At 39.7% G+C, this 12,825-nt stretch overlaps 1 protein-coding gene across 10 annotated transcripts in view; it reads right to left on the reverse strand.

Annotated features, from left to right (window-relative positions):
• Window positions 1-12,825, reverse strand: part of LRRFIP2 (LRR binding FLII interacting protein 2) — a 191,614-nt gene that overhangs the window by 119,523 nt on the left and 59,266 nt on the right. For all 10 annotated transcript variants that reach the window (XM_063452046.1, XM_063452049.1, XM_063452047.1 and 7 more), the window contains exon 3: window positions 8,201-8,287. In XM_063452046.1, the coding sequence (XP_063308116.1) occupies window positions 8,201-8,287 (87 nt within the window). The remainder of the gene's footprint in view (window positions 1-8,200; window positions 8,288-12,825) is intronic.

The following is a 12,825-nucleotide window of genomic DNA, read 5'->3' on the forward strand; positions in this document are numbered from 1 at the left end:
CATGAACCAGTTTAGTAGCCCTTCTTTGAACTCTCTCTAAGGTATCAATATCCTTCTGAAGATAGGGTCTCCAGTACTGTGTACAGTACTCCAAGTGAGGTCTCACCAGTGTTCTGTACAATGGCATGAGCACTTCCCTCTTTCTACTGCTAATACCTCTCCCTATACAACCAAGCATTCTGCTAGCATTTCCTGCTGCTCTATTACATTGTCTGCCTACCTTTAAGTCATCAGAAATAATCACCCCTAAATCCCTTTCCTCAGATGTTGAGGTTAGGACTCTATCAAATATTCTGTACTCTGCCCTTGGGTTTTTACGTCCAAGATGCATTATCTTGCACTTATCCACATTAAATGTCAGTTGCCACAACTCTGACCATTTTTCTAGTTTACCTAAATCATTTTCCATTTGGCTTATCCCTCCTGGAACATCAACCCTGTTACATATCTTAGTATCATCCGCAAAAAGACACACCTTACCATCAAGACCTTCTGAAATATCACTAATAAAAATATTAAAGAGAATGGGTCCAACTACAGATCCCTGAGGTACCCCACTGGTGACAAGCCCAAGCTTCGAATATACTCCATTGACTACAACCCTCTGTTGCCTGTCACTCAGCCACTGCCTTACCCATTCAACAATATTGGAATCCAAACTCAAAGATTGTAGTTTGTTGATAAGCCTTCTATGTGCAACAGTGTCAAAAGCCTTACTGAAATCGAGGTAAGCAATGTCTACTGCACCACCCTGATCTATAATTTTAGTTACCCAATCAAAAAAATCAATAAGATTAGTTTGGCATGATCTCCCTGAAGTAAACCCATGTTGTCTCTGATCTTGAAATCCATGTGTTTTTAGATGTTCAACAATCCTATCCTTTAACATGGTTTCCATCACTTTCCCCACTACTGAAGTTAGGCTTACTGGCCTATAGTTGCCCGACTCCTCCCTATTACCTTTCTTGTGAATGGGCACAACATTCGCTAACTTCCAATCTTCTGGGACTACTCCTGTTATCAATGATTGGTTAAATAAATCTGTTAATGGTTTTGCTAGTACACCACTAAGCTCTTTTAATAGCTTTGGGTGTATTCCATCAGGTCCCATTGACTTATTTGTCTTTACTTTTGACAGTTGAAATAGAACCTCTTCCTCTGTAAACTCACGTGTAATAAATGACTCATTTATCCTTTTTCTTAACTGAGGTCCCTTTCCTTCATTTTCATCTGTAAATACCGAACAAAAATATTCATTGAGGCAGTCAGCTAGACCTTTATCCTCATCTACATACCTTCCTTCTTTTGTTTTTAATCTAACTAATCCTTGTTTTACTTTTCTTTTCTCATTTATGTATCTAAAAAAGGTTTTGTCCCCCTTTTTTACGGACTGTGCTATTTTCTCTTCTGTGTGTGATTTGGAAGCTCTTATAACTTGCTTAACCTCTTTCTGCCTAATCTTATAGGTCGTTCTGTCTTCCTCACTCTGTGTTTTTTTATAATAACTAAAAGCTAACTTTTTGTTTTTTACTATTTTGGCTACATCTGTGGAGTACCACAGTGGTTTCTTGAATTTTTTGCTTTTACTGACAAGCCTAATGCAATTTTCTGTTGCCTTCAGTAGTGCAACTTTTAAATAATCCCATTTCTTTTGGACTCCATTTAAATTGCTCCAGTCTGATAATGACTCCTTTACACATATTCTAATTTTGGAAAAGTCTGTTTTTCTAAAGTCTAAAACTTTTGTTTTTGTGTGGTGTGACTCAGTCACTGTTCTTATATTAAACCACACTGACTGATGATCACTGGATCCTAAACTTTCACCTACAGTAATATCTGATACCAAATCTCCATTTGTTAACACTAAATCTAGTATGGCCTCTTTACGAGTTGGCTCCTCAACGACTTGTTTTAGAGACAATCCCAGTAGGGAGTTTAGAATATGTGTGCTCCTGGCACAAGTAGCTATTTTTGTTTTCCAATTTACATCAGGAAGATTAAAGTCACCCATGATGATAACTTCCCCCTTCATTGTCATTTCAGCTATTTCTTCAACTAGTAGATTATCTAACTCTTCAATTTGTCCTGGGGGCCTATAAATCACACCTACACGAGTTACTGTGTGATTACCAAATTCTAACGTAACCCAAACTGACTCTATGTTCGCCTCACTAACCTTTATTAGGCTAGATTTTATGCTATTCTTTACATACAGGGCCACCCCTCCCCCTTTCTTGCCTTCCCTGTCTTTTCTATATAAAGAGTACCCTGGTATTGCTATGTCCCAGTCATTTATCTCATTATACCATGTCTCAGTAACAGCGACTAAATCTACACTATCAGTTGCCATTATTGCCACAAGTTCATGGATCTTATTCCCTAAACTGCGAGCATTTGTAGACATGACTCTAAGCTTTTCATTTTTTAACACACTTGCTACAGGCACCTTCTGTCCTTGTTTTGGGGGACAATTGGATTGATGTTTTATCACCCTTTTGCCCCCCCCCCCCCCCTCCTAGTTTAAATACATCCTAGCAAAACCTCTGAACTGCTCACTGAGAACATTTGTTCCCTTTTGAGAAAGATGCAAACCATCTTTTTTGTACAGTTTATTTCCATTCCAAACAGAGCTACCATGAGCAATAAAGCCAAATCCTTGCTCCCGACACCATTCACCAAGCCACAAGTTAAAGTCCCTAATACGCATCCGCCTGTCATTCTGAGTGTTATGCACAGGCAGAACTTCAGAGAATGACAATGTGGAAGCAACCTGCCGTATATCATTGGCAAAAACACTAAAAACTCCCTTAACCTCTGAAACCTCATTGCAAGCCAAGTCATTTGTCCCTAAATGGACAAGTACATCCAATTCCCCTTCCTGCTTTGCTTGCTTAACAATATTACAGATACGTCTCCTGTCTCTGTGAGCAGTAGCTCCGGGAAGACACCTCACAAGACCACCATTGTCCATCTCCACACCTCTTATGATGGAATCCCCCACCAACAACTGCTTTCTATTAGGCCTCACCATAGTCTTCAAGCCTCTCTGCACAACACCACTAGCCTCAGTGCCTCTCTGCACAACACCACTAGCCTCAGTGCCTCTCTGCACAACACCACTAGCCTCAGTGCCTCTCTGCACAACACCACTAGCCTCAGTGCCTCTCTGCACAACACCACTAGCCTCAGTGCCTCTCTGCACAACACCACTAGCCTCAGTGCCTCTCTGCACAACACCACTAGCCTCAGTGCCTCTCTGCACAACACCACTAGCCTCAGTGCCTCTCTGCACAACACCACTAGCCTCAGTGCCTCTCTGCACAACACCACTAGCCTCAGTGCCTCTCTGCACAACACCACTAGCCTCAGTGCCTCTCTGCACAACACCACTAGCCTCAGTGCCTCTCTGCACAACACCACTAGCCTCAGTGCCTCTCTCCACGACACCACTAGCCTCAGTGCCTCTCTCCACGACACCACTACACTCTGAAAGTGCAGAAAATGAATTATGTAGAGCAACAGACTGTGCAATATGCCTTTTATCCACAACTCCAAGTCTACCAGATCCTACAGTAATCCATCTTCCATTCCTAGTATGTCTCTGCGGCAGTGGCTTTGCAGCAGTTCCAGCCTGAGTTTGTTTACCAGATAATTTACAAATCTCAGACTTCAAAAATACAATCTCCTGCCGCAAAATAGAGAACTGTCTACAGATTAGACAACAACCAAACCTCCAAAAAGTGGAACGTGAAACAAATGCAAAGCAACTATTACACTGAACTAAGTCTGCCATTCCAATGAGGTGAATAATTTAAATCAAACAAACCTTAACTTTTTATTTATCCTCCTGAATACCTCGGATTACCTCCAGGTTATCTCCAGAATATCTCCAACCACACACACACACTTAGAAGCAACACTTGCAGTCTGCCATTACTAGAACCCATTGTGTCTGTGCCAGGTTCACTTAGCGTAATATGGTTTCCTGCACGCGATGTCCCTTCTCCCAATTTTATTTTAAATGTTGGTTGGTGCAGGGACTTACAAGTGATATTTATTCAAGTGGTACATGTTTGCTAGCTCTCCTGTCAAAGTACTCCTGTCCCTAATCGTTGGGTTAATGTTTCACAAGAAATGGTCATTCTCTATAAAATGCGCAGCACTATTGCAATTCATGCTATATCTATGCTTATTCATTATACCATTCTGCCTTGATCAATCATATTGTCAGTTGTACACTCTGCTATGTCCAATGCTTTTGTTCGACTGCACACTGCAGTATTATGCTTACCATAATTAATACTTTGTCTACAACCTTCCAAAGCACAGATATATAATCTAACTCGTTGTTACTAAACGGATCCTGTGAAGTAAGCTGATGTTCCTAGCCTGTTTCCTACTCTCATGACACTCCGTTACTCTACCATTACTCTAGCATACTATTCACCACGTCTTGTTTTGAATTTCTTCAACTGTTGTGACCTACAATTAGACGTGTATGCATAACCTGTCTATATCTACACCTTACCACTTGCCACTACCTTAATGCCATATATGTGAAAAACTGTGATATTACTGTGCTTACATGTGCTGTTGTGGCTTCGTAAGATGTTTTGTTACCTCTTGCACAATAAAAAATAAAGAATAAAAAAACAAAATAAAAGAAAAAATACAGAAATGCATAATAGAAAAGTATTTTGTATATAAAATGAAGCATCAAGCAAGATGGGCTATATATTTGCTCAGAACATTTAAAAATTTATTTTTAGTCATAAAAGAAAAGGTCAAAAAGTGTTCTGTGTAGAGGCTAGGGATCGACCGATTATCGGTTTTACCGATATAATCGCCCGATATTCGGTATTTTCGGCAATATCGGTATCGGCCAATAGAGATACCGATATTGCCGATAATACCTCACAGGACCGCCAGGCTCATTACAAGCCCGGGGGGGGGGGGGGTGGGTAGCAAGCGTTTACTCACCTCCCAGCAGCTCCTGGCCGCGAGACTTACACTGGGGAACTGGAGGAGCTGCTGGGAGGTGAGTAAACACTTATCCCCCCTCCCTGGCCAGGCAACAAGCAGGGAGGGGGGGACAACAAAAAAGCAATAATAATAATAATAATAATTAAGTATATAAAAAAAAAAATGTAATATAAAAATAAAAAAAAATTATTTAATAAAAAATGCCCCCTTACATACACACTGTGTATATAATGCAGTGTGTTTATATAGTGTGTGTGTGTATAATAATGCAGTGTGTGTTTGTATAGTGTGTGTTTGTATAGTATGTGTGTATATAATGCAGTGTGTGTTTGTGTATATAATGCACATTACAAACACACTGCATTATATACACACACTATACAAACACACACACTACATTCACTATACACACACTACTCAAATACACACACACTCTGCATTCCTTATTTACACACACACAAACACACACTTTGCATTTAGTATATACAGCATTCACTTTACACACACTACACACACTACACAAACACTCTGCTTTCATTATATACACACTAGACAAATACACACTGCATCCACTACACAAACACACACTGCATCCACAACACTCACACTACACAACACACACTGCATCCACTACACAAACACACACAAACACACACAGCTCCCCTGTCTAAACACACTGCATCCACTACACGTGGCATTTATATTTTGTGCATTTACCTTTAGAAATTGTTTTTATTTTCCAAAATGGTAAATGTACAGAATATCGGCAAATTATATCGGCTATCGTCATGAAAGTTCACAGAATATCGGTATCGGCTCTAAAAAATCAATATCGGTCGATCCCTAGTAGAGGCGCTTTGTATTATTGAATATTGAAAGTTAGCAGCTACCACAAAGTATAAATATATAAAAAATATATTGTTAAACACCATTCATCCCCAAGGAGGGGGGGATTAAATCTTGCTATCTCTTTACGATCCTGAGAAATATCTGACTTCATTGTTATATGAAATCCAAGAATATGGCCTTGTCTCCAATCATAAAAAAAATATGAATAAATGCCAAGTATTGGACTTCTCAATATCAGATATGGATAGAAACAGTATGAAGGAAAATTTGGATTTTTAGTGGCAAATTGATAAGATCACATATTTGGGAATTAAGATCCCAAGTTATATACAAACAATAGTTGAAGTAAATTATTTAGCCCTTTTTGAGGAAATGAATAGACAACTGTGTGAGTGGAAAGGGCTGTTCATTTCATGGATGGGAAGGATAAAGGTGATTAGATCATATATAAATTTCAAAATGGGTGTATTTATTGAGAATGATCCCACTGACGTTGCCGTTATGCTGGATTACAGCATTTCAGACAAAGGCTTATGGATTCGTATGGGACGATAAGAAACCAAGACTGTCAAAAAGAATCTTTGCTCCAGCCATAGAAAGTGGGGGACTAAATATGCCAAGCTTAGAACAGTATGCAGAGGCGAGTATGCTATGCCATTTATCTAAGCTTCAATGTAAACAAAGTAAAGATACACATTGATACTATATAGAAAAAGAACTTGCAGGGTTGGCTAATTTGGAATGTGCATTATGGCTCTATCTTGAAAAATGTAATGCTTTAAATAAAAGACAATGGTCAATGATGAATAAAATTTTTATTGAATTTTGGATTTTATTTAAAAACCACAAAGGCATGAAAGACAAAGTATTGCCCTCTGCCCCTTTGGCTATTTTTAAGAATAACATTCCTCATCAAAAGCTTGACAAATGGGTGAGTCTTACACCCTATAAAATAAGAAATTTTATGTTTGAGGAGGGTATTAAAACAGCAATACAGATTCTTAATGAACATGCACTTAAAGAGTCAGAATACTTTAATTCACTCAGATTGTGTCATTATTTAAAGATTCACATATATAACAAAAAAAATAAAACGGCCCATAATATTCTAAATATTTTGAATAATGTGTTTGTGAAAAAAGAACTGGGCAGATGGTGTAGAATATAAGAAGAATTAGACGAAACATGCAATCTAAAAACATATGAAAGTTGGCAAAGGGCATTAGAATACCGCTTAAATTTAGAATAGATCATTAGTTTAGTTGGATTTAATAAGATAACTCATTGTTTAAATATGGTTGAAATACATTATAAGATCATGATGCATTGGTACCTGGTTCTGGCGAGAATGGCACAATTTTGTGTTGATGTAAATGTAAATGTAATATGTTGGAGATGTAATGAAGTAGTAGGAACCTACCAATATATATGAGCTGTAATAAGGTTAAACAGGTATGGGCCGACATTTTTGGTATTCTTTCTAGTGTAACTAACACTATAATTCCACCTACGATTCAAAAGGCCCTTTTTCATATGGAATTAGAAATGTTATCAAGAAATGATAAGGCTTTATTCATACAGGGACTTCTAGCAGCAAAGAACGTTATAGCTAGAAAATGACAGAATAAAGATACATAATGTAATTATTCAGATGAACCATCAGGCCCAAATGGAAAGGGGATATTACTCTGCACAACTTAATAATGAGACAAATACTATCAAGTGTGGAAAAGGTGGCTTTTAAAATATCCAATCTGATATCCACCTTCCTACGGTTTCTTCTATTTATTTTTTTCTTAGGTATAGAAGTGAATTTGAAGATAGCCCACTCATCACAATACGCACGCATGTTTGTGTTTGTTAGTGCATATTCTTTAAATACTGTATACTTGTTGTTAGTATATGTAGTAGTTTATGCATTGTGATCAATCTTTTATGATATGAAGGAACATCACTGTAACTCTGATGATTATACATAGAAAGAAAGCTTTAGGTTGCATTTGTGATACAAGAGATATGCAAGTGTAATAGTTTGATTCAAAGCGCATGTCTGGTCTATGTTCTTTTTATAAATTCAAATAAAGAAATATTATATTTAAAAAAACAAAACAGCAATACAGAATGCAAACATTCCTGAAACAACAGTTGACAAATGCATAGAATTTCACAAACATCAGTTGTTGGTCTTAGCTCGTTGTCGTAAGGGAGATCTACCACATACCAGGGTGCTGAGACCTTCAGAAAACTGAACATATTTGAGCAAACATGAGCCAATGAATCAGAGCTTAGAAATGTTTTGCTTGCTGAAATCAAAAGTGGTGGGTATTTAGGCATGTTGTTCCAAATAAAGAAAGGCACATTTATTTACCTCCTTCTGCTGTCGTTCGAGCTCTCGCATGCGTATATCTCTTGCTTCTGCTCGAGCCGCTCTTTTGGCAGCAAGCCTCGCCTCTGCCTAAAATAAATAATAACATTAAAATTTTATGAGTATCTAGGATGCTTGTTTAAACGATTAAGAGTAACATATACTTTGAAAATAACCAAGGTAAACGGTTAAACACATACAGAGGTATTCACTCCAGTGAGAGTTGTCAGGAATGCAAAGTAAATTTCATATTTAAGGCAAAAGTAGCCAAACTATTTTGCTCTGAAATTCAAAATTAACTTGGCAGTCCAACTAATTCAATTTTAATCAATAACCCTGACAATTTTATCCTAAAGTGGGTCTGTCACTTTTGGGTCTCACAGACATGTCCGGGGATGATCTGATGGCAGCAGGGTGCAGGAGAAAGTAGTTTTACTCAGGGATTGAGTGTGCATGGGATGGAGAGAAACGGCTGACAAATCCAGGCGACAGGACAAAATTCTTTGTCGCCATAGTGACCTGGGATTTGTTGAGTCCTGGTTTTACCTACCTGAAGCTATTCTTCGTAGTTGTTGCCATCGCCATTCTGCACATCTTCTTCAACTTTTGGTTTCCTCTGTCAGGTGCCACATCAGTTCTGCACTCTTCGCATGCACAAGAGTACATCACTGAGGTTCATGATGCTACACGAAGACAGCGGGATCTAAGTCTGAATCCCACAGCCATCCACTCTGACAACTGCTGGGATAGGACAAGAGTTGAAAGAGAGCACTACCTTTTGTCAACTTTTGCCAACCTCAGATTTACCATAAGACAAAGTACTTGCATGGTATCTTATAGATGCAGAATATAGGTTGCGTTGGACTTTCAGTGAAATTTCAAAGCAGTCAGGATTACTATTTCATAAAGATAGTATCTCTATGAAATACATAAAAGTGATAGAGCTGCATTTCTTTTCTATTAAATGTAACAGAAACAATTCAGGTCAATAAATAAGGATGCTGTGCATAAATACAGGAAGATGGTTACAACAAAATGAAGGTAATCTAGAGCTGCAGCGCACATTCTGAATCATGAATTAGGTACTGGAGGCATACATGTTCCTTATGAAAGCAATGAAACTTATAGATAAATGATGGCCCAAAGGGCTTGTTCCCTAACTAGTGAATTATCTGGTGTAACATATTTAAGCAAGTACATAAACACTATAATACATATATAAACTTAATGCATATTTTTGTGTCGGTTATGAAATTAGCTTCAGGTAAATGTGACATTTACAAGATGCTTTTGCAGGTAAAAAGAAAATCAAAGTAGGTGCTTCGGAAATTCTTCTCTCAGTCAAAGCAAACTTCAACAATCACAACCACTAGAGCCTACTGTAGTGGTTATGGGGCCAGGTGTCCTTTACACATGTCAAGCCATGTTTGAATAACTTTCTATAGTCTTGCTGGCACCCGCACTATACACCCCGCATCTGTCCCTTTTAACCTGGAAAAGTAAGATGTTTAGCGCAAAGCAGGTCCATGATCATAGGCTGAGAGCATCAGGTGATCACATGCAGTTAATGAGCACAGACTTGCAATGGCTCATTGTGCTTAACAATGCAACATGGCTTATACCACAATAGCAGCCAGTATGTGACATGTCTGCCTCGCAGTTGTCGAACCCTGATAAAATGCTTATATTTTAGATATACACTGATCACTCACAACATTAAAATTATCTGCCTAATTTAGTGTAGATTTCCCTTGTGCTGCCAAAACACCTCTGATGTGTTGAAGCATAAACTCCACAAGACCTCTAAATGTGTCCTGAGGCATCTGGCACCAATACATTACCAGAAGATCCTTTAACCCCTTAAGGACACATGACGTGTGTGACACGTCATGATTCCATTTTATTCCAGAAGTTTGGTCCTTAAGGGGTTAAAACCTGCAAGTCACGTGAATCAGATTTGTTGTTCCAGCACATCCCACAGATGCTAAATTGGATCTGGGGAATTTGGAGAACAAGGCAACACCTTGAACTCTTTTTCATGTTCTTCAATCTATTCCTGAACAATTGTTGTATTGTGACATTATGCTATGCCATAAGGAACACCACTGCCATGAAGCGGTGTATGTGGTCTGCAACAATCTCTAGGAAGGTGGTACATGTCAAAGCAACATCTGCATGAATGTCTGGATCCAAGTTTTCCCAGTAGAATTTTACCCTGAGCATAACATTGCCTCTGCTGGCCTGCCTTCTTCCCATAGTGCATCTTGCTGCCATTTCTTCCCCAGGTAGATGAGCCACACACACATACACACACAGACACATCTGGCCATCCACCTGACCTGAAAGAAAACGGGATTCATCAGACCAGGCAACCTTCTTCAATTGCATAATGGTCCAGTTTTGGTGCTTACATCCCCATTAAAGGCGCTTTTGGCTGTGGATAGGGGTCATCATGGGCATTCTAAATGGGTCTGAGGCTATGCAGCCCCATAGGCAACACACTACAATTCACTGTGTGGTCTGACACCTTTCCATAATAGCCAGCATTAAATTTTTCACTAATTGTAACTATACTAGCTCTTCTGTGTGATCAAACCAGGCGGCAACCATGACCCCGACAACGGTTCACTGGTGGTCCTTCCTTCCTTTCACAACTTTTTGTAGGTACTAACCATTGTATTCCAGGAACACTCCACAAGACTTGACATTTTGGAGATGCTCCGACCCATTTATCCAGCCATCAGTATTTTGCCCTTGTAAAAGTAACTCAACTTTTTTTGCTTGCCTAGTTTTACTGCTTACAACATATGAAATCCAAGTACTGTTCACTTGCTGTCTAGTATATCCCACCTCTTAAAAGGTGCCTTTGTAACGACATAATAAATGTTGTTCACTTCACTAGTTTTACCCCTTAAAGGGACACTCCAGGCACCCAGACCACTTCTGCTCATTGGAGTGGTCTGGGTGCCAACTCCCACTACCCTTAACCCTGCACGTGTAATTATTGCAGTTTTTCATAAACTGCAATAATTACATTGCAGGGTTAACTCCACCTCTAGTGGCTGTCTACTAGACAGCCACTAGAGGTCTCTTCCTGGTCCATAGCACAGGAAACCTGTGCTAGAGCGTCGCTGGACGTCCTCACGCTGTGTGAGGACCTCCAGCGTCGCTCAAATCCCCATAGGAAAGCATTGAAATGATTTTTCAATGCTTTCCTATGGGGAGACGTAATGGTCATGCGTGGCATTTCCGCGCATGTGCATTAGGTCTCCTCGGCCGGTGGGCGAGATTAGTCTCGCCCACCAGCCGACGTAATCACAAGGAGGAGCGTCGCGGAGGCGGAGACAGCGGCGAGGGACATCGCCGCTGTCCCAGGTAAGTGACTGACGGGGTTTTCACCCCTTCATTAACTGGGGATTGGTGGGTGGGAGGGAGAGGGACCCTCCAGTGCCAGAAAAACGGATCGTTTTTCTGGCACTGGAGTTTCCCTTTAAGGACGGAGGGCATTTTATGCCATCCTTAAGGGTCCGATCCTAAAAACTGGCGGGTGGCATAGAACGTCCCCACCGTCCTTTGGACTTACCTGCTCCCCGGTGATCCCACGCTCAGCGGTCACAATCCCGGGGACTAAACACCATCAAACCTATACACAAGGGGGTGCTGTTGTACTTGTGAGACATTGCTGATTATAAATGTGTATTTTATTGCAGTAAAAACTAGACATTCACAGATAAAATGCCATGCAAAACTAAAAAAGATCCTAATTTATCCCACTTTTTTTTTTAGATTTTATTCATAAATTGTTTCATATATGACTAGTTGATGTGTTCTCCTGAACAAAATGAGATACAATAAGTGTTGGTGCACTTAAAGGAACACTATATGGTCAGGAACACAAACATGTATTCCTGACCCTATAGTGTTAAACCCACCATTTAGGTGGCCTGTCCACCCTCAACCCCCTTTGAAGGAATTAAAGCTCACCTTATTTCGGCAAGGAGGCAGGATGGGGTCGGGGCCAAACTCTGTTTTGGAAAATAAGCACTGCTTCATAGAGATGCATTGAATCGATGCATCTCTATGAGGAAAATTCAGCGTCCCAATGCAGAGCGTGAAGACTCTGAACGGCAGTGCTGCCAACTGTGCAGTAGTTGACTATAATCCCTTTAATATGAAAGAGGTACCGTATATACTCGAGTATAAGCCGACCCGAATATAAGCCGAGGCCCCTAATTTTACCCCAAAAAACTGGGAAAACGTATTGACTCGAGTATAAGACTAGGGTGGGAAATGCAGCAGCTACTGGTAAATTTCTAAATAAAATTAGATCCTAAAAAATTATATTAATTGAATATTTATTTACAGTGTGTGTATATAATGAATGCAGTGTGTGTATGAGTGCAGTGTGTGTGTGTATGAGTGCAGTGTGTGTGTGTATGAGTGCAGTGTGTGTGTGTGTGTGTATGAGTGCATTGTGTGCGCGTATGAGTGCAGTGTGTGTGCGTATATATTAATTGAATATTTATTTCCAGTGTGTGTATATAATGAGTGCAGTGTGTATGAGTGCAGTGCGTGTATGTATGAGTGCAGTGCGTGTATGTATGAGTGCAGTGCGTGTATGTATGAGT

Source organism: Pelobates fuscus, chromosome 4, assembly GCF_036172605.1.
Source record: "Pelobates fuscus isolate aPelFus1 chromosome 4, aPelFus1.pri, whole genome shotgun sequence".
NCBI classification, from domain to species: domain Eukaryota; kingdom Metazoa; phylum Chordata; class Amphibia; order Anura; family Pelobatidae; genus Pelobates; species Pelobates fuscus.